A 22,621-nucleotide genomic window follows, 5' to 3' on the forward strand; every position below is an offset into this window, starting at 1 on the left:
CTGCATTCCCGGGCCATAGCAGAGAGCTGGCCTGGAAGAGGGGCAACCGGGACCGAATCTGGCGCCCCAACCGGGACTAGAACCCGGTGTGCCGGCGCTGCAAGGTGGAGGATTAGTCTAGTGAGCCACGGCGCCGGCCCTCATCTTTTACTTTCATTAGGTATATTTACATTCTTTTATAATCTTCTTGAATTTTATGTTTAAGCTAATTAATTTTCTAATCTTTACTATTTTCTAATTAATCTATTTCTTCTGAGTATCATTTTATTTCTCTCTCTCAAGGTTTTGATATGCTATCACTGACTTCTAAAACATCTGTAATTTTAAAAATTTCTGCATCAATTCAAGGGTTATTTAAAAGAGTGATTTTATAATTGCAAGTGGCAGGATATTTGTGTTTAAAAGAAATAAACGCTTGGGAGTGGGAGGGAAGCTAGCTTGTTGGCAGACTGGAATACTTACATGAACCAAATACCAGTGTGGCTGAGAGTAAGATTCTAGTTCAAAACAATTTTCCTTCAGAATGTTGAAAATGAACTCAAAGTCTGTCCGATTATTATCTAACAAACAAACTTCCTGTTTCTTGTTGTTGTTCTCTCTGGAAACGTGTAGAGTTTCCCCTGGAAGTTCTGTAAGTTTTCTGTGAGATTATGAGGGATGGGCCTTTTCCACTTCCATCTTGCTTGTTGGATATTTTCTCTGTCTCTGGGCCAATATCTTTCTTCAGCTCTGGGAAATTTTCTTTGTTATTCCTTGGATTATTATACTCTACTTATGATCTCTAGACTCTCAATATTCGACATTATAGTTCAAAATCTGAGTTAATCTAAAATTCCAGGGAGAATCATTTAAATTTTATTATACTCCTGGAAAAAGTAAGCATTTTGTGGACCATTACATTTTTAGTCCTTTTCTTCCAAAATGAAAAAAAATTATTGTGAGCAGTAATATCTACGAAATCTTTTTTTTAAAAAAAAACACTGTTGAAAAAACCCTGTTAAAATATTTATGTTTATCTTAAAACTTTACTTTTCATTTTACTTGAAAGGCAGAGAGAAGCAGACAGGTAAGACGGAGAAAGAGCTTCCATTTGGTGGTTTTCTCTCCGTATCTTCGCGACAGCCAGTGCTGGGCCAGGCTGAGCCCGGAGCCTGGAACTCAGTCCGGGTCTCCCATGTGTTAGCAGGCACCCAAGTACTCGAGGTGCTGCCTTCCAGGGTTCACGTGAGCGAGAAGCTGGACTGATCGAAAGTGGAGTAGCCTGGACTCCAGCCAGGCTTCCTGATATGTGATGCGGGGGTCCCGAGCAGCGACTCAGCTGCGCTCAACTTCTGCTCCTGTTTTTATTTATTTGAAAGGCAGAGAGACATAGAGACAGTGACAGAGACAGAGACAGAGATTCATTCCCCCAATGTGCACATCTCAGTTGGGCCAGGCTGAAGTGAGAGCTGGGAACTCACACTGTGTCTCCCACGTTGGTGCCAGGGACCCAGGTACTTGATGCTACGCCCCGGGTGTGCATTAGCAGGAAACTGGAATTGGAAGTGGAGCTATGCATGCCAGTGTGGGATGTGGGTGTCTTAACTGTTGTGCAAAACACCTACCTCTATCTACCACATCTCACAAAATTTTAGCTGCTGTGAATACCTTCTGAAATGGGTAGGAGGCACACATTCTATGTCTAATCTAGTTATAGGAAATGTATAAAATATAAGTAAAATTCCATCAAATCTGCTGGAAATAGACATTTTTTCATTTAATGAGTTACAGTATTATTACAGAAAAATATCTTACAAAGTTAACCCAGTTTGTACAAATCACCTGAGTCCATGTTGAGATTATTATACAACCAGGAACCTTTTCTTTGATTCTAGATTCTACATGAACTACGGCTGATCACTACTCATTTTTCCCCCCAATCTTCACTACATACATACTTCCCAACTCACAAAGAAGAAATCAGAAAATTAGAAATCTCTACAGCAGTGTGATATGTGCAACATGTTGAAACGTATTGCAAAGGCCATATTGTACCAAGTGCAGAGACTGCGGCCATTATCAGCTTCACCTGTTGGGAAAAAGGAGCACCATGGCTGTACGGGCCACCATCAAGGGTGCTTGTGTCCAGTGGCGACCAGTTAAGAGGGCGGTATACATCAGTGCTGTGAGCCACGGATAAAGTTGTTCATTTCTCGTATTCACATTTAAAAAGGAAGGTGGAATGCATTTTACTTACTCATTTAATCTATCTGAACTATTATCACTGTAATATGTAGTCACAATAAAAAATATTAATATAGTTTGCCTTCATTTTTCTTCAAAGTGCAGCTCATATTTTAACATCATAATATATTAATTTCAAGTGTTCCATGGTCCATGTGGCCAGGAATATTGAAAAATATATTGAACAGCACAGGTATAAATCAATGATCTGAATTTCCAAGTGCTTTCCACAGCACGAAGGTAATTATATTTTGTAACTAACATAAAAAAATAATGATGTGTCTGGGAGAAATCTTTAGAATACCTACCTTAATAAATTAGCTTTTTAATTATTTACTGTGTGAGAATAGGGACACAATCCAGGAAGAATTCGGAAGCCATTTGCTCCCTTCAGAGGCTGGTAACTCCCACAGGCTTCTGTCTTAGCTATTATTCCGCTTAACAAACTTCCTTTTAGTGATGCACTATGGGCAGCTCTTACCAGAACGTATTTCTGAATTATCAAGTTCCAAATCAGCAGTAGCATTAACAAGCAACTTGCCCTGTATCTCACATAAACACTCATTCAAGACGTGTCCTTCCTCAGTTACAGAAACCTGCTTACTAACAGTTCTCCGCCTTTTGGGAACACAAACATTTAGACCTTGAGAAAATGGCGTCTCCGGAATGTTCCCAAAGGGAATGCCGGAGAATTTCCTCTGGGGGTCCGGGCTCATCCCTGCTTTTCGCATGCTTAGATCTTGCTCACAGCTGCAAGGTGCCCTGGGCCTCACCAGGCCTCACTGGGACAGCTCCTGAGCCGAAGGGTCAGTCATCTCGACAAGCTTTTAGCCCAACTGCTGCTCAAGGGTCTTGATGCTCTTGTGGCTTTTTTTTTTTTTTTTAAAGATTTTATTTATTTATTTGACAGGCAGATTTACAGACAGTAAGAGAGAAAAAGACAGAGAGAAAGGTCTTCCCTCCGCAGGTTCACCCTCCAAGTGGCCGCAACGGTTGGAGCTGCACCGATCCGAAGCCAGGAGCCAGGTGTTTCCTCCTGGTCTCCCATGGGGTGCAGGGCCCAAGGACTTGGGCCATCCTCCACTGCCTTCCTGGGCCACAGCAGAGAGCTGGACTGGAAGAGGAGCAACCGGGACTAGAACTCGGTGCCCATATGGGATGCTGGTGCCGCAGGTGGAGGATTAACCTAGTGAGCCACGGCGCCGGCCCCAGCTCTTGTGGCTTTTAGAAGCAGTCAAAATACTTGGGGGCAAGAGGGTATTTACTGCAGTGGTGAAAAGCCACTTGGGATGCCTGCATCCTGTATCAGGGTGTCTGGGTTTGAGTCCTGGCTCTGCTCCTTATTCCACCTTCCTGCTGCGGCCCACCCCAGGGGGCAACAGGCTCAAGAACTTGGGTCCCTATTACCCACATAGGAGACCTATATTGTTCCTGGCTCCTGGGTATTTGGGGGTAAAGCTGGCGAAGAGGAGGTCTCTTCCTCTCTCCCCCTTCCTGCCTCTTACATTAAATAATTCATTTAAAAAACACACATTTATTTGATTGTACTAACGTTTGAAGCACATTCTTAAATGTGCCACTGCCCCTTTGGAACCAAGGCCCTTACTCCTCTAGCTGCTGGGGGTGCTGGCAGCCGACGGCGTTCAAGAGCTCCTGTCTGGAAATGGTCTGCTGCCCTGGCCACATAGGGTCATGCCCCTTCCCTGGGATTAGCAGTCCCACACCAAGCGGCTGATCCGGGTCTGTAAGGAAAAATGCCGGCCCCCTCAGCTCAAGGTGGACAACTCAGAAGTGCAGCCCAGCCCCGGGGCTGCCAGCAGCACCCACTCTGCTCTGCCCAGTGGGATTCTTTCGTTCCCGGTGCTGCTCTGAGGACTCCCGACTAAACTTCCTGCGTTCACATCTCTGGCCCAGTTTGGTCCTCGGGATTTCTAACCCATGACAGTTATTACCATTAGTTTATATTGTAAGTGTTCTTAAGACACTGAATATAGGCCCACTCGCTTTTTTCTTTTTTTTTCAGATCCATCCATTTATTTGAAAGGGGGAGAGAGAGAGAGAGAGAAAGAAAGAGAGAGAGAGAGAGAGGCTTCCATCTGTGAGTACAGGCAAGCCACTTCAGACTTCAGGAGGGCAAATCAAGGTAAGTGTTGTCTTATCATTTTAGCATCATCACAGACTGAAAGCTGTTTACTTGGGATTCACATCTCAAAGTAGCTGGAATCACCTCTATCAGATGATGGGATCTGGAGGCAGAAGGGAATTTGAACAAGGTATCCAGAGAAAGAGCCACTTCCTGTTTGTGCAGGCTTGATTGGGTCATCAAAAGCAAAAATAATGCCCAAGCAACCCCTCAGTGAGATGATTTTACTGATCTAACACAAGTTGTTTGAACGATATGATATAATCTCCCACTTCAAAGTTCTAGTAACCACGGAACACTGTTCATGCGGCTCTGGTCTACAGGAAAAAATGCATCGGAGTAAGCAAGGTGACCCTCAGCTTTCTCTTTTCTGCTGGCATACATTGGGCTCTGTAGCGCACGCCTTGCTGAAAGGCCAAAGATCTACACTGCAATCGTTCACTGTGGGATAACAGAATACTTGTGCAAAAGCTGCCTGTGAGGCCAGAATTTAACCTTAGGGAACCAAAATCTAAACCTTGTGAATTCTCACTGCATCAGACCATCACATTAACGTGCATCTAGGGAAATCCTGGGGAGGCTGTCTGCCTTCTCTCCCTTCTCCCAGCTTCTCCACTCCCTTTATTTTTTAAAATGCAGATCACTTAAGAGAGAAGAAGAATCAGCAGCTCTTCCTGGAATGTCCAAGCCCTTAAGGGTCAGCTGGCTTAATCACCAGAAGGAGGCCAGAAAGGGGCCTGTGAAACACAGAACCCAGCGCAGGCGCAGGCGGGTGCAGCTGGCAGAGCCCATTCTGTCACTGCCACAGCGTGGTGTATTTTTTTTTTTTACATTAAGCCAATTTATCATTTATCTCTTAGTTATAATCCATTTTTTTCTGTTAAATTTGTAAAAACCTGCAAGTATGGCAAAATATTAAAACTGTTAGCATTTTAACACTACTGTCTGACTATATTACGTGGGTATTTTGGTCTCCTGAATTAAAGATTCTAAAAGTTTGTCTAGGCTTCCATTTGACACAGAAATCCTCTCTACGGCATATTTCATTGAAAAGACTGCATCATAAAAGATTAATGCAACAACCTAAAATATTTATATTTTAAAATTCCACAGGAGGTACTGAATATGGGTTGCCATTTTTTGTATTTCTTATGCAAACAAAATGTTCTCTTTTTATCTTAAACTAGTTACCATATATGGAGATTTGCTACACTGTACTTTGTGTTAATTTAATTCATAGCTTAAAGGATGTACTTCAAAACATTTCAAAATCAGGTTGCAATCCTTTGAGGCAAAATCTTAATGCCTCTAGCCAATCACGGCATATAAACTGGACATTCATGGCATACGTGTGCAATGAAAAGAACATCTCCAGTGTGAGCTGCCATATGAAGTGCAGCATTCACACCACCACAAAATAGAGAGGGAATCCTGTTTCACAAGGATACCGTAGGCTTGCACACATTTGACAGAAAACCCACATCACAGCCAGATTCAGCATCACCAAGGTAGGACAAGAGAGGGGACTTTTGTTCTACACAACAGCGCCACTCAGTGGCTGAACAATGATAGTGAACTGATAAACAGCATGAATGGGGGGGGCAGGAAAAATGGAGTTTTTGAGGAGGCAATGATGATGCTGCAGGCAGAGTGATGCACACTACATCGCTATGGAAACTGTACCTTGGAGGTCAGTTAGATTCTGGACAGGAACAGAAACCTGAGCATCGCTTCCTGTTACTACATCGCCTGGATTTCATAAGAAAGAATAATTAGATTTCATACAAAGGAAATAATCAACTTTTCTTTCATATCCAATGTTGTTAATATTTTATCAAATTGCTAAAATACAGTATAACATGAAATACAGCACAAACAAAACAGAAAAATTAATGCAAAATATTTTTAAAGAAAATAATTTTTAAAAAGAATGTTTCTTAAGAAGCTTCTGATTTTTTTAAAGAAAAAACAAACAAGTTTCTACTAGTCTGGAGTACAAAAAACTTAAGCAATTGAAAGATTCCTCTGATTAGATTTCATTATGCTACAAATATTAGTGCAATTTTATATTTTCTTCTTGAAAAACCTTTGTATCCAAAAGTAAGTTATATGTTTTTTACTAAGAAATAAGCATTATTGCAAAACAGATTTCCTCCTTTATCAGAAAAAAAATTTACTTATAACTAAACTTGAAGCCAACTTCCTCAGTGAAATGACTTAAATAAATTCAATTTGCATATTAAGAAATAAAAAATTTCATGTTACCACATGTACTTCTAAGCATCAACATGTAAAAATAAATCTGGGAACTGCATACCCTTGACTTGAAACACGTGGTATAGGCAAAATTTCATTTACAAACTGGATCTGGGGCAAATGCTTAAAATAGAGAAGAGTTCAAATTCAAAAAGCAATTAAAAATATAGACAAAGAAAACAGGAAGGGGGAAATAAAGAGTGCATTTTAAGAACACAGGAAAGGCAGGAAAAGGAGCCCAGGAGGAAATCCTAAGAGCCTGAGGTACGCTAACATTTAGAGGGAAGACTCTAGACATACTTAAACATGTTTCAAAGTCAGGTATCAATCCTGCATGACCAAGTCCAGCGCTGAGCACAGCCCTGTCAACAGACTTGTTCTTGGGTACATCACCATCTGAAGGCTGATGCTATTTTGAGACTAACATGCTAAAGAAAACATGCGTTTTTAAAAGGCATCACATGCTAATTTCGGATTAATAGGCTTGTTTCCCCTTAGCTCTTATATAATAAATACAGTAGTAAGAAAGAATCATTTTCTGGATTAAATATCAGACCCTCAGTGTCCTGACCGTGTGCTACAATTATGATTCACCGCGTGGCCAGCTCATCTGGAAATTGTTGGGCTGTAATTAAGTCATCCCCATCAATTAACAGCACACACATTACATTCTCTGATAACAGAAATAAAATCTATAAATAGGAGCGCAACCGAAAGAAGTGATGAACAGCTTTTAGCAGAAACAGGCCGTGCAGTTTCATACGGTAGTCAACTCTAGATTCACGGATGGATGGTGCCTACTTTCTGTATAGTTGAAGGTCATTTTCAGTGTTATGCCTGTGACACATTTTACTCTGCTGTTTCTGGATCACCTGTTAATGTAGAGACTGAACCCTCATTTTAATATTGAGGATCCCCAAGATCATTACAGGGGATGGCTGAGCTGTCTCTTCTTTCTCATCCCACCCCCAGCACATACACAAACTACAGAATGCATTTCAAGCATTTACAAATTTGGATTACAAATATAACTGTCTCTTATAAATAAAAATAACTGAGTGCTAACTAACCTATGAAAACCATAGGCATTTTCTTCTTCATAAACAATCATTTTGCAAAACTACTTTTGAATTTCCCAGCAGAGTATATTCAAAAGGCGATAACAATGTCTTTCCTCGAAGGCACTAAGTAGAGGGCTCTGTTCTGAGACACCTGGAAAGCAGAAACCAACACAAGCCCCCGATGGGCCACATGTTGCACTCCCTCATCTCTGGGAGCAGGTGACACGCCTGTCAGTGGCACAGCCCAGCAGGATGCTAGCGGAAAACACCCGCAGAAAGACCCAGTTTTGGAGAAGGCTTTGTCACCAAAAGAAGCCCAGAGTTTGGGGCTTGGGTGCAAGCCTCCTTTCAGGGAGATAAAGAGGGCTGCAGAGCCTCAGGGTATCCCTGGGGTTTATCTGTGCGTGCATGAGGGACAAAGAGCATCAGACAGCGCTGCCTTCTACTTCTAGTCACTGTTCTCTTTGCCCTCAGTTTTATTCCAGCTTCCACGCTGGGAGGGGCAGCAGCAGGACTATTTACCTTTGGCATGAAGGTAGACAAGCTTCTATGGTAGACTGACAGGAGAAGAACAAATCAGAGAGAGAAGTAGTGAGGAGGAGCTGCCAAACAAGGCCAGCTTCGAGGACGGGGATCAGTGACTGAACGCCCTCGCGAGACTTCCGTTCCAAACGCTTTGCTTGCGTGCTCTGTCGTCTCCTTATAGCTAGGGACTTGGTTGTCAGCGACTGTTCCATCTCCAGGCACTTCCCTTCTCACGTACTGTGATATTAATACTTGACATTTCCTTAGAGACACAACTTTATATTTCTACAGTCATTTGGCTTGGTTCCTCAGAAAATTTAAGCTACGGCGTTAAGAGATTCTCTGACTCATTTGCCTGCCATAAGTTAGAATTACAACTGACTAAAGCTTGTTATCAAAGCAATATTGAAATCATATTTGTTTAGAACAATAAAACAGTACAATTAAGAAATATGTAAAATAACATTCATTTCCATTCTGGAAGTGGGCATGTCTCCTGGCATTAAAATACATTTACAACATGTTAATGATTTGAAATCTCCTGTTCTTTAAATCATGTGTGACAGCTCTACATGGAAAAGGAAAGAATGCATTTGAAACAAGATATTCTCACGTATGGCTAACTGAGTATTCTAACAAAAAATTACATACTAGTTATATATGGTGTAATGTTGCACACAGGCAAAGAAATACAGAAGAGACGGGTAAGGATGCCATCCATGTAGGAAGACAAGCACGCACACTGCACACCTGCACGTGCCCGTGCACTCACTGACTAGTATTTATTACGCATCTTTGGGGAACAAAGTCCATTTAACGTAAGTTTATAATTAAATGCCAATATGTAAAGTCTTTAATAATTTCGGGTGCAATCTTCTTAGGCGGAGTATTTGGAACACAGTTCAAGGTTTTCTTACAATACCAAGGCTTTGAAAAATTCATGGAAAAGATGCATTATGAATAACTGCATGGGTTTCAAAATTTTTTTGCATAAAGATGAACTTATCCTGCAATTTTTCAGGTGGACTTTTGGAAGTGGCCCTGTATTACTACTGTTACTGCCCACATGAGTCACTAAACATTGCTATAGCACAGGGATCCCTTTAAGACACAAGTGAGGCCTGGGTCTGGATGTCTGCTGTGACACTGCGAGGCCCCAGAGGGCTGTGTGGTGAGGTCCAGGACTGACTGCTGTAGATTTTACTAATTCTTGCTTTCATAGCATCGCTGGCAGAATTCCACCACGAAAACTAAATGTAGCTGGCTTCTGACATGCTCTGAGTAGAGGGACCTAACACATTAGGTCTCTTTGAAAGCAGGTGGGAAATCAGAGAGTGAGGGTGCGGAGTAAGAACCGAAGGGCTCTCTTCTGAGTAAAGGGCTCGCTTGAGTGGGAAGGCCTGAGACAGAACAGAGCGCGCTGAGTCCGGGCACGGGCGTGCTGCCAGCAACAGTCCCTCGGCAGAGGACAGGTGTGCACGGGATGATCTCCCAACTGCCCTTCGGGCTAACAGTGCAGACACAGGTCTTCGAGAGCATGGACTCAACGCTTATTTCGTCTGCTTAATATTTTATTCAGCTTCCCCACCTCTCCCTTAATCTCCTCTTTCCCATTTCTTGGGGGTGCAGCAGCTGGATGAGAGAATGCAGGCCCAGGGGCATGCCTCCTCCAAACCTGAGCGACGCACTGACGGACGCGGTGAGCAGCAACGGCCACAGGACTGCACGTTCCCATTCCAGCGCGTCCTCTGAAAGACAGCGCCCCTCTCGGAGCACTACTGTACGGAGCTGGCAGAGGGCACACCAGCTGATCTCAAGGCCGTGATGTGTGAGCTCACACCCTCCTGTGCTATGGGCAGCCACAGGACGAAAAATCAAGAATACGAGGATATCAATGTGAAAATAAACCTTAACGAATTACCTCATAAGGTGTTCTCACTTAAGAAGACAGATTATGATAGTCCAACTTAAAAATGATCAACTCTGAGATTTACAAAAGCCTGATTTTGCACGAATTTCTATTTCGGGGAGGTTGGCTCTGCCGAGGCAGGCGAGGCACTCCCAGGCCACAGGGTGGGTGTCTCCTCCGCGTTCACGTGCACTTTGCTCCTACCTTTGTTCAGTTGCACCGGCATGCTCTCCGACTTCAGCAGTCGCTGCTGCTGCTGCTGCTGCTGCTGCTGCTGCTGCTGCTGCTGCTGCAAGTGATGCTTCGGGGCTTCCACTGAGGTTCTCGCGGGCAGGACCGAAGAGGAACTGCCGCTGCCGCCCCCAGTTACAGGGCCACCCACGCTGCCTGGGGCCATTGCTGGGGAAATCAGCTTTCTTCCGAAATTAATCAGGCTATTAGAGACCTTGTTTATATTCAGGGGTGCACCTTTGGCATTGGTCCTGTAAAACAAACAAGCAAACAAAATAATAAGCAGAGAGATTACTTAAGTTGGAAGAAGACTCTACTTCCTATACCCCATTGGTCTAAAACCACGGTCAGCTTTGAAAAAGGCCATTTACTGCGTCAGCCATGTATGGTGAGCAGTGCAAGCTCAGTGATCATGGAGTAACGAAACAAAATTCTTAAAAAAGTGGCTCATGGAAAACAGTTGCATTACTTCCCACTCATTCATTCTACAAACAGGTCCTATCACTTGCCAATAATGTGGTTCTGGAGGAACACCTGCCCCAAGCAGACCCTTTTCTCCTGGCTTCCCTAGTTTGCCAGACTTGCCTCGTACAGGGCACCAAGCAAACATCTGTTAGGTGAGCAGTCACTTCCCACATGACTTGGACTCTTCCAGCATTTAGGGCTATTATCTTTAAGAATAGTTATGATTATAAATTCTTTTAGTTGTAGGAATGGGCCATCCCACACCCCGACAATACTGAGGTTTGTATTTTTATTGGCAAAATCATTAATAGAAACTTGTTTTTTCATTTTGCTGCTTATTCATACAGTAGGAAACTGATAATCAAGTTTGAGAGATCCACTAATGGGATTTTAGTTAACCCAAATTCCCTGTCACTGCCTGGCCCCAGCTCCACCTGGCAGCACTGACACAGTAATTCTACTTTTCACAGAACAGCTACATCCCTGCTGTCACCAAACCGTGCTCTAAAGCAGAACCGTCCCATGGTTCTACAGCGAAAAGGAACCTGCACCATGCTTCTTCCTTCAACCCCGCTTCCTCTAACGACGGGAGCCAGCGGAACGTCCCGGGCGAGGCACTGGGGCTTCACTGCTTTGGCGATAGGACAAGTCCAATCCACAACCCGGAGCTCGGCCTTGGAAAGAGCGATCTACTCATTCGTCACTCAACAAAGCGTGGACAGGTTCAAACGGCTCCTTTGGTATCGAGTTTCATCTTGAATGGACAGAACTATTTAATGTCCTTCCCAAAATGATTAAAAATAATGCTTCCTAGAGGAGCTCGGGCCCTGTGGTGATCACACACCACTTGTGGGTTTTAGCTGTCGCCTAATGAAGCAGAGTGTTTTCAATTTACAGAGAATATGGGTTAGCAACAGAGAAGGCACTCAGAACATTTTTATTGAGAAGAAAGAAGGAATGAAAAGAACTCATAAATTTTACATTAACGAGGCGTTCACCTCTGGCACTATATTCCACTCAGCAGCCTGCGTGCACCCCGTTTCTCGTGAGTCGTGGCAGAAAGGAGAGCTATCTTGATTCTGAAGTTCTGCTGCATTTCGTTTTGCTTGTTTGCCAGTCAACATTCATAATTCACAGATATGAAGAAGTTATAATATTGTTACCCTTTTTTATAAACAAAAATGTACTACTGAAATTCCCATACTGCCAGTTGTAAAATTTATATGTTGATAGAAGTACTAGGAAACTGCTAGAGCATTATCAAGAGACTATGGTTAATGCATCTTCATTACTACTAATAACCATGAAAAACATATAGATCAAGCTCATGCCGAACAATTTTTCATCGCAATAGCTCTTAAAAGCAGATGAGCACTGCTTTCCTTTCCTGAATGTTTTTGTTTTCAACCACTTTTCCCTTCATCCACTACCCACAGCTTCCAAGGTGCATATTTTCTTTCCAAAACAACTACTGAAGGTGACTATTTGTACTTTTAGGCTACAAATCCTGTACCTGGAGAGAAAGCAAGCTGTACACAGGGGGCGTTTGCTTTTCTTGGGTATGACAACCTTTATGCTAAAGTTACCTAATTTAGATGTGGAACAACAGCATCCTTCAGATGAAATATTAAATGATTTTCAACAATTTTTAATGGTTGTAGCCTGTTTTATTAACCTCTGTGTGCTAAATTAGTGAAAAGCAACGCAGCTGTCAGAGATCTGATGGACAGTGGGAATTAGATTGGATTAAAGATGGAGTACAAGGAGTAAAAAGTGTTAACTAGTAACAGGAACTTGGAGTTAACACGTCACTGAATCGCCAATCTAATGAGTAAGCAATTCTGTGTAATCAAAGTCCTTCATTACTGTTGTCTACTTAGTGTTATTAAAAATAGTCCCATCACAAAATTTTGAATGTTTTTACTTTAGAAAAAATTTTAAAAATGCATGCCATAATAAAAAACAACAACAGTAGCATCTGTGAGAATGTTTTGAACTGTGCTAAGAACTTCTTTTTGGTACAACCTTATTCAGCAGGTTACAAAGTAGCAACAGGAGCACTTTCAGAAAATCCAAGAAACTCTTCACCTGTACACCTGTATGAGAACCCAGTTCTGACCTGACTTGATTGCTGGGTTCTGTCATTTGAGTTTCTAAAACTCTGAAAACGGGTAACTCTAGCTATCTCTTCCTACCCACTTGATCTTTTGCCGCCTGGCTTTCTGATCTATATACTTTACTGAAAGAAGTTAGGGTCTCTAATGCTTCTTTTTAAAAAAAATTATTTATTTATTTGAGAGGTGGGGAGCAGGGGGAGAGGGAGAAAGAAAAGAGATAGAGAAAAAAAGAGAGAGATATCTCTTCCATCCGTTGATTTATTCCCAAATGCCTACAAAGCCAGCCCTGAGTTGAGGCTGGGAGCAGGAACTCAGCTGGGGTCTCCCGGGTTGGCAGCAGGAACCTGACTACTGGAGCCATCACTGCTACTTCCAGTGCTGCGTTAGCAGGAAGCTGACGTCAGGAACCAGAACCTGGTACACATGCAGGCACTCTGTTATGGGGCAGAGGCATTTTACCTAGGCTAAATGCCTGCCCCTCTGGTGCCTTCTTTTCTTTTCTCTCTCTCCTTTTTTTGTGACAGGCAGAGTTAGACAGTGAGAAAGAGAGAAAGCTCTTCCTTCTGTTGGTTCACCCCCCAAATGGCTGCTACGGCTGGTGTGCTGCGCGGATCCGATGGCAGGAGGCAGGTGCTTCTCCTGGTCTCCCATGGGGTGCAGGGCCCAAGCACTTGGGCCATCTTCCACTGCACTCCCGGGCCACAGCAGAGAGCTGGACTGGAAGAGGAGCAACCGGGACAGAATCCGGCGCCCTGACCGGGGCTAGAACCCGGGGTACCAGCGCCGCAGGTGGAGGATTAGCCTAGTGAGCTGCGGCGCCGGCCTGGTGCCTTCTTAATCATCAGAGTCAAGGCATTTAGAAGTCATTCAACTTAATAGTCGTTCTGAAGCCTTTAAAAAACTATCACTGTATTAACACCTTTGAAAAGTTCTCCAAAACTTTTCTTTTTTTGATATCCAAGTGTTCAGATTATCCTGATAAATCTTTTCTACCTAGAGATTTGTTTTCCAGATCTGATATTAAATATCTAATACTTATTTCACTTTCTGCAAAATAATTTTGTTGGATGCTTGGCTATATTTTTGTCAAAGAATCAGTTTTCAACTTATTTTTGGTAGCTTTGGGATCCGCATGGAAGGAAGGCCTGTACTTCCGGGAATGGAGAGCCCCGACCTGTACTGCTTAGACGACTTAGTCTAGAGCCGTGAGGAATACTGCCAAACCCTATCTCCTGCTTAAGGGTCTACACATTTGCCCTGACTCCTTATTTCCACTCTTGATTTCTATTCTCTTCCTTCTGCCTCTCCTTCCTCCTTTGTTAATCTTTTTAAAGATCTCTTTTCTCCTTTTTCTCCCCTTTCTTCACACCATAGACTCCTTCTATATTATTTCCTCATGGCATTCCACCTATATATATTTTCCTACCATAAAAACATTAATTTTCTCTCATAAAAACATTTAACTTATTTTCTTAAGTATAAAGAATACAGTACATATATGTTTTTCTTTGCTTTGGTGAAAGACACAATTTTCTCTGTCTTTCTGTATATTACTGGTCTGTCACTGACCTACATGAATAGGTTGGGTTATGGTTCATATGTGTTTTTTCACTGCTTACGGATCTCAACCTTCTTGTGAATTTAAACAGTTTGCTTGCCAGGGTTACAATCTCATACTTTTCAACGTGATTCTAATATCTAAGCAAGTATTCAAGATGTACTTCTTAAACATTCTGTTAGCTGATAGCTTTGAATTCTATCAAATGAACTGGATTCTCACCTTCTTAGTTCTGAAACTTTGAAGTTGAGTGTACCAAATTTACTTCAATGAAGATATCTGTATCTAATTCTAATTCTAATTTGCTTGCCAAATTGTGAGGTTTGTTATCTTAGAAATGAACTCATTCCACATCTCAAGGAACTCTAAGATTTGTAGGTCTTTAGTAAAATTACATGATAAAAGCTTGCTATTACTCCTTAGGAGTTTGAATTTTAAGGGGAATGTTTCATTTCAGTTATAAACTGTAATTCTTTTACAAGACATATCCATCTCAATAAATACTGAGGTTTCCATTTCTAGAGTGGAAGTTTTCAATCTTTAATTTCTTTTCTGGCCAATGTACCTGAGGGATCCACAAGGAACCAAGGTTTACCCTAGCAGCTCCTCAGAGGGCCAGGGGATCTCTGCTGAGGGGACATATCAGAAAGGAAAATTAAGAGTTCCGAGATGCCCCACAGCTGGGGAAGTTTTGGCCTCTTTACCTCTCTTTTCCCATTCTGAGGATCACACATATCTTCACGTTTAAAAACAGCTGCAGTTATACATATATCAAGAATTATGTGTTGGCCGGCACCGCAGCTCAATAGGCTAATCCTCCACCTGCGGCGCCGGCACACCGGGTTCTAGTCCCGGTCGGGGCGCTGGATTCTGTCCCAGTTGCCCCTCTTCCAGTCTAGCTCTCCACTGTTGCCAGGGAGTGCAGTGGAGGATGGCCCAAGTGCTTGGGCCCTGCACCCGCATGGGAGACCAGGAGAAGCACCTGGCTCCTGGCTATGGATCAGCGCGGTGCGCTGGCCGCAGCGGCCATCGGGGGGTAAACCAACGGAAAAGGAAGACCTTGCTCTCTGTCTCTCTCTCTCACTGTCCACTCTGCCTGTCAAAAAATTAAAAAAAAAAAAAAGAGTTATGTATTAAGAGTTTCAAGGCAGGGGTATGGAAGCCACTAAAATATAAAGAAATGTGTGAGCCCACAAAAGGAAACAATCTTGCTTTTAAAATGCAGACATAAAAAGGAACAGGATAGATGAAAGAAAAGAAATTTATTTTCTTTTAATTAAAAAATATAAGACTTCTACACTAAAAACCATGAAACACTGCTGAAAAGTTGAAGATCTAAATAAATGAAGAGACAGGGGCTAGCACTGTGGCATGGTAGGTTAAGCCACCATCTGCAGTGCTGGCACCCCATTTGGGGGCTGGTTTGAGTCCCAGCTGCTCCACTTCTGATCCAGCTCCCTGCTAATACACCTGGGAAAGCAGCAGAGGATGGGCCCCTGCCACCCACATGGGAGACCCAGATGAAGCTCCTGGCTTCAGCCTGGCCCAGCACTAACAGCTGAGGCCATTTGGGGAGTGAACCAGTGGATGGAAGATTCTCAATCTCTCTCTCTCTCCTTCTCTGTAACTCTGACTTTCAAATGAATAAATAAATCTTAAAAAAAAGAAGAGATAGTCTTTGTTCATTGATTAGATAATTTAGTAATGTAAGATATCAGTTCTTCCCAAATCATAGCATAAGTGTAATTCCAATTGAAATCCCAGTAATTTTATAAAAACTGACAACCTAATAATAAAATTTAATGGAAATGAAAAGGGTCTAGAATAGAAAAGTTGGAGGAGACAGACAACTACAATTGAGAGTTGCTATAAAGCTACATAATTAAGTCAATGTATTTTTTTTCTAAAGGACTTATTTACTTGAAAGAATGAGAGAGAGAGAGAGGGAGAAAGAAATATCTTCCATCGCTGGTTCGCTCTCCAAATGCTGGGGCTTGGCCAGGCTGAAGCCAAGAGCCAGGAGCTCCATCCAGGGCTCCCATGTGGATGGCGGGAACTCAAGTACTTGGGTCATCATCTGCTGTCTCCCTGGCACATTAGCAGGCAACTGGGTCAGAAGCATGGACTTGAACCAGAACTCTGATATGGCATGCAGGCGTCCCAAGTGGTGGCTTAACCTGCTGTGCCTGAATGCCTACCCCAGCAGGTATATTACTAGACAAAGGACAGAGAATCCAGGAGTAGACTTACACACATATTGGCCGACTGCTTTTCAACAAGAATCTTATTAATTTAAATAAAATTAATTTAACAAATGATACTGATGAGCTAGATCTCTATATGCAAAAAGATAAACTTCAAGCTTTACCTCACTGCACCCACAAAACTTAATTTGTGGTGGTTCACAGATTTAAACACAAATGGTAGAACTACACAGCTTCTAGAGGACAATAGGAGACCATCTTTCCAACTGTAAAGGGTTAACTCATAGGTCTGGGCTACCCAATCCCTATACATTCCAAAAGTGTTGAGGATTGGCCCTTAACTTTGGAATGCATGGCTTGATAAAAGTGTCTGCCTACCTGGGCCTTGGGCCACATCAAATAGTTGATGTTAACAGTGGAATTTACGGTGAACACCTGTGTTTTGTTTTGTTGCCTGGGCCCTGAGCTAAAGTGTATTACTTTAACCTCTGGGGCCCGGGAGACTGAGTAGCTAAGGTTGGTGACATGGGTTCTCTGTGCCTACCTAAGGGAGCCCCAATAAAATGCTCTGAGGGCACCAATGCTGGGGTGAGCTCCTCTAGAAGACTACACCTCCACACGCCACTGCCAGGAGGGTGAGGCAGTCCACTGGGAGAAGACTATGAGAAGCTGGGACTTGCTTCTCCTGGACTCCAGACTTTGTCCTCTCCTGATTCTATCCACATCGCTCCCTGCAATACACTGTCACCACGTGGAGAACAACCTCTGAATTCTGCCGAGTCCTCCTAGTGAATCACAGAACCTGGCCGGTGGTCGTGGGGACCCACCAGTAGAGACTAAGTATAGGAAAAGATCAGTTACATAGGAAACAAAAAGCACCAGAAAAAAAAAAAAGATAAAAATAACTTCATCAAAATTAAGTTTTTTTGTTCATCAAGAAACATTGTTGAGAAAATGAACAGGAATGCCACACACTGGGGAGTAATACATATGTCTGACAAGTCTCCTATCCAGAATACAGAAAATAATTCCTACAAGAAAAAGATAACTCATTTAATGATGGGCAAGATACTGGAACAAACACTTGACAAACGAGGATACACAAATCACTAATATGCTATGAAAAGAAGCTCTACATGATTAGTCATTTGGAAAAATGCAAATTAAGCCACAATAAGATACTATTTCATACTAAATAGAACATATAAAATAAAAAAAGACTGATATTAGCAAATGTTGGCAAGGATGTGGAGAGATCAGAATCTTCATATATTCCATGTAAGAGTGGAAGATTGTATATATTCTGTGCAACAGCTAGGTAGTTCTTTACACATTTAAACATGTACCTATCCTACCGTGCAGCGATTTAACTTCCAAGTATTTAGTCAAAAGAAATACAAACATATATATATATATATATATATATATAATGTCCAAATTCCTCTACAAAAATAATCACAGCAGCATTATTCGTAGTAAGCAAAATCTGGAAATAATTCAGCAATTATCAACCAGAGACCAGATAAACAAATTATGGCTAGACTCCAACATTTGTCCTTTCTGACTTTAATAGTTAATACTCATATAATGAAATACTACTCAACAATCTAAAGGAATTAACTAATAATAAATGCAAAACTCTGAATGAATCTCCAAAACACAGTGCATGAAAAACACTCAGCATAATAACACCAGAGTGTCTACTCGGGCAGGCTGGCGGCACAGCTGGTTAAAAGTCATCACTTGGAATACCCATGTCCCACACTGGAGTGCCTGCGGTCAAGTCCCACCTCCACTTCCCATCCAGCTTCCAGCCAACGTGCACCCGAGAAGGCAGCCGATGATGGCCAAGTCCTTGGGTATGTGGGAGACGCGGATGGAATTCCTGGCTCCTGGTTTCAGCCTGGCTAGCCCCAGCTATTGTAGGCATCCAAGGAGTGAACCAGTGGATGGAAGATCTCTTTCTTTGTTTCTCCTTTTTTCTCTATCACTCTGTCTTTCAAATAAATAAATAAAACTTTAAAAAGAGTAAATAGCGCATGATTCCGTTTATGTGAAACTCAAGAACAGGTGATAGATATCAGAAAGTAGCTGTCTTGGAAGGCTGAAACTGAGGGAACTCTGGTGGAAAAGAAATATTCATTCCAGGGGCTGGCACCTTGGTGCGGTGGGTTAATCCTCCTCCTGCAGCGCCGGCATCCCATATGGGCGCCGGTTCTAGTCCCTGCTGCTCCTCTTCCAATCCAGCTCTCTGTTGTGGTCTGGGAAAGCAGTAGAAGATGGCCCAAGTCCTTGGGCCCTGCACCCACATGGGAGACTGGGAAGAAGCACCTGGCTCCTGGCTTCAGATCAGCATAGCTCCGGCCATCGCAGCCAACTGGGGAGTGAACCAACAGACCGAAGACCTTTCTCTCTGTCCCTCCTTCTCACTGTCTGTAACTCTATCTCTCAAATAAATAAATAAAATATTTTTTTGACAGGCAGAGTGGACAGTGAGAGAGAGAGACAGAGAGAAAGGTCTTCCTTTTCCATTGGTTCACCCCCTAATGGCCGCTATGGCCAGCGCACCACGCTGATCCGAAGCCAGGAGCCAGGTGCTTCTCCTGGTCTCCCATGGGGTGCAGGGCCCAAGCACTTGGGCCATGCTCCACTGCACTCCCAGGCCACAGCAGAGAGCTGGACTGGAAGAGGAGAAACCAGGACAGAATCCGGCGCCCTGACCGGGACTAGAACCCAGGGTGCCAGCACCATAGGCGGAGGATTAGCCTATTGAGCAGCAGCGCCGGACAAATAAAAATTTTTTTTTAAAAAAGAAATATCCATTCCAGACACACTGCTTTAGCTGGTTGTCACACAGGGATATGTAACTGCCCAAACTTTCCTGGCTAAACATTCAAGGTGTATATATGTATTCATAACACAGGTTGAGAATCCCTTACTTAAAGCATTTGGGACTAGAAGTGTTTCATATTTCAGAGTTTTTGCATTTTGGAATGTTTGTATATACTTTTTGGGTTGAGTACTCCTATTCTGAAAACCTCAAACCCATTTTGCTTCAAAATCCAAAAAAAAAAAAAAAAAAATTTTAAAAAGACTTTTTATTTGAAAGGCAGAGTCACAAAGAGAGTAAGAGAGACCTATCTTCCATCCAGTGGTTCACTCCCGAAATGGCTGCAATGACCAGGCCTGGGCCAGACCGAAGCCAGGAGCCAGGAGCTTCTTCTGGGTCTCCCATGTGGGTACAGGGGCCCACCAAGCACATGGACCATCTTCCACTGCTTTCCCAGAGGCATTAGCATGGAGCTGGATCTGAAGTGAAGCAGTAGAGACTTGAACTAGTGCCCATTTGGGATGCCAACATTGCAGGTGGTACCCCATAATGCAGGTCCTAATCCAAAACTTTTTGAGCATCATTCTGGAGCTCAAAAAGTTTCAGATTTTTTGAGCATTTCAAATTTTTGGAGTAAAGATACTCAACCTGTATATTAAAATTATACCTTTAAAAAAAGAAACTGATTTACCCCAGGCAGGAGATGGTCTCACCATTTTATCAATTTTTTAAAATATTTTATTTATTTATTTGAGAGGTAGAGCCACAGACAGAGTGAGAGAGGCAGAGAGAGAGAGGTCTTCCATCTGCTGGTCCACTCCCCAGATGGCTGCAATGGCCAGAACTGGGTTGATCCGAAGCCAGGAGCCAGGAGCTTCCTCTGGGTCTCCTATGTGGGTGCAGGTGCCCAAGAAGTTGGGCCATCTTCTATTGCTCTCCCAGGCCATAGCAGGGAGCTGGATAGGAAGAGGAGCAGCCAGAACTGGTGCCTACATGGGATGCAGGCGCTGCAGGTAGAGACTTAGCCCCACCATTTTATCTAAATAGCTTAAGAATTAACAACTCTCTTTGATTTAACAATAAGAGCACTTCAGATACAGATGCATTTAGAGTGCAAATGCTTAGTTATTTGAACACAAAAGTATCACAAATCCACATCTATACAGACTTCAGAGTCCCAGGAAATGCTGACTAGCCAATCAACTCCTAGTATTGATAAGCTTAGACTACTTGGCTTCATGGCTTACTAACATTATAGCATTTTTAGAACCTTATTTTAGTAATAAAATATTTCTGAAAAAGCCATATTGTAAGTAAATATAGCAAAGCCTAATATAAAAAATTCTGTTGACATATAAAATGGAAATAGTCCTGGAGAATCTTATAATCTTATAATGTCCTTTAGGTTTCGAAACAGCCTTTATTTATTTAGTCATTAAACTCAGTATTTATGGCATCCTATAAACAGTGTTGGGTACTATACTAAGCACTGGGAATACAAAGATTTCCAGACTCAGAGCCTAAATCACGGATGTTCACACTAATGCGAGGTGTTACACAGAGGCACATGAGTTACTCTGCAATTGAAGTTAAAAAGCATACATTCATTTCTCACATTTCTAAATTTCTTCTCTGTGCAAGCTACTGGGAAAACAGCAATGAAAAAGACAGATGTGGTGCTGACTCTCACAGAGCTCACATTCTAAGGTTACAATTGTTGGAAGAATCTTTGGGCATCCTGGGAACTGACACTTTCTAAGACATTGCAGTTAGGCCAGGCCCTGAGAGGGATGCTCTAGCTGAGGCAGATCCTGATCTGAGGGAGAGGTGGGGAATCATTAGCTAGCAGGCATTCTTAGGATAAGAATGGTTGCCATGGGGCCAGCGCTGTGGTGTAGTGGGTAAAGCCACTGCTAGCAATGTCGGCATCCCATATGGACACTGGTTCAAGACCTGGCTGCTCCACTTCCAATCCAGCTCTCTGCTATGGCCTGGGAAAGCAGTGGAAGATGGCCCAGGTCCTTGGGCCCCTGCACCCACATGCTCCCATGTGGTTCCCAGGGGAAGCTCCTGGCTCCTGGCTTTGGATAGGCCCTACTCCAGCCACTGTAGCCATTTGGGCAGTAGACCAACAGATGGATTCTCTATCTCTATCTCTCTCTCTCGCTCTCGCTCTCCCTCTCTCCCTCTGCCTCTCAAATAAATAAAATAAATCTTTTTAAAAACATGGATACCATAGCTCCTGGAAACATGGAGTCCAGCTGAGGAATGCAAAACGTATCTTCAGAGCCCAGAGAAACCTTGCACTGGAGTCTCACATCCTCTCAGATCCCATGCAGGATCCTGCCACAGGGTCTTCTGAGAAGTCCTGCCTGCCACAATCCTAATTCTGGAATCTCTCCTGGTAAGTGTCAATGAAGTTATTTAAATTAAGCTGTGTCAGGGGGCAGAGGAAAGCTAGGAAAGTGAACACAGACAATGCTGTTGCCGAGGTGCTGAATAAGAGATCAGGAAACCAAGGTTGACTTCTCCCATCTCTATTGATGCCTAATTTCATCATACGAAGTATCTAATTTGAGTGACAGGAAATTGATGCAGCAAGTTAAAAGACCTATAGTCGTGGAGCCTGTAAAACGGCGCCATGCTTTTGAGGTGCTACTGCCAGCTCAGCTACCATTTATTCCAGCACCTCTGCATAGGAGAAAAACTTGCACATTTGAAAATTGTGTTGTGTCATTTTCAAAACAGAAAACGCATGAATGTGCTGAAATAAAGAAGCTATGTGATTCTGCTCTCAACATAGGAGATTGCACTTTTTAAAAAGCATGCAATTCTGTTCTGTGACTACTCGGGCATTTCAATAGTTACAGATTCTTAAATAAATTAGATGGATCTTTCTGAATACTGGCCACAATTTAAATGCACTTTTTTATACAGCAGCAATTTCTGGTTATTTAAAGACAAAATTGGAAAAAGATTTGAGCACTAAATTGTCATTCTGAGCTCAAAAGTTGAATGAATAAGAAGATATCAATTCCCATTTTTAAAAAGGAATGTGCAAGTGAGTGAAATCATAGCGCAGTGAATCTTATCTACACA

The 22,621-nt window shown here is 42.7% G+C and overlaps 1 protein-coding gene across 18 annotated transcripts in view; it reads right to left on the minus strand.

Annotated features, from left to right (window-relative positions):
* The window catches only part of TBC1D5 (TBC1 domain family member 5), a 605,221-nt gene that overhangs the window by 62,343 nt on the left and 520,257 nt on the right, over window positions 1-22,621 (minus strand). For 10 of the 18 annotated variants that reach the window (XM_070072843.2, XM_008266048.5, XM_008266047.5 and 7 more), the window contains 2 exons: window positions 10,322-10,599; window positions 6,050-6,115 (listed from right to left, as the gene is read on the minus strand). In XM_070072843.2, the coding sequence (XP_069928944.1) occupies window positions 6,050-6,115; window positions 10,322-10,599 (344 nt within the window). The remainder of the gene's footprint in view (window positions 1-6,049; window positions 6,116-10,321; window positions 10,600-22,621) is intronic. The other 8 variants (XM_089332288.1, XM_017346738.4, XM_089332287.1 and 5 more) reach the window with 1 other exon arrangement.

Source organism: Oryctolagus cuniculus, chromosome 4, assembly GCF_051225735.1.
Source record: "Oryctolagus cuniculus isolate XC-2025 breed Fujian yellow rabbit chromosome 4, ASM5122573v1, whole genome shotgun sequence".
Taxonomy (NCBI): domain Eukaryota; kingdom Metazoa; phylum Chordata; class Mammalia; order Lagomorpha; family Leporidae; genus Oryctolagus; species Oryctolagus cuniculus.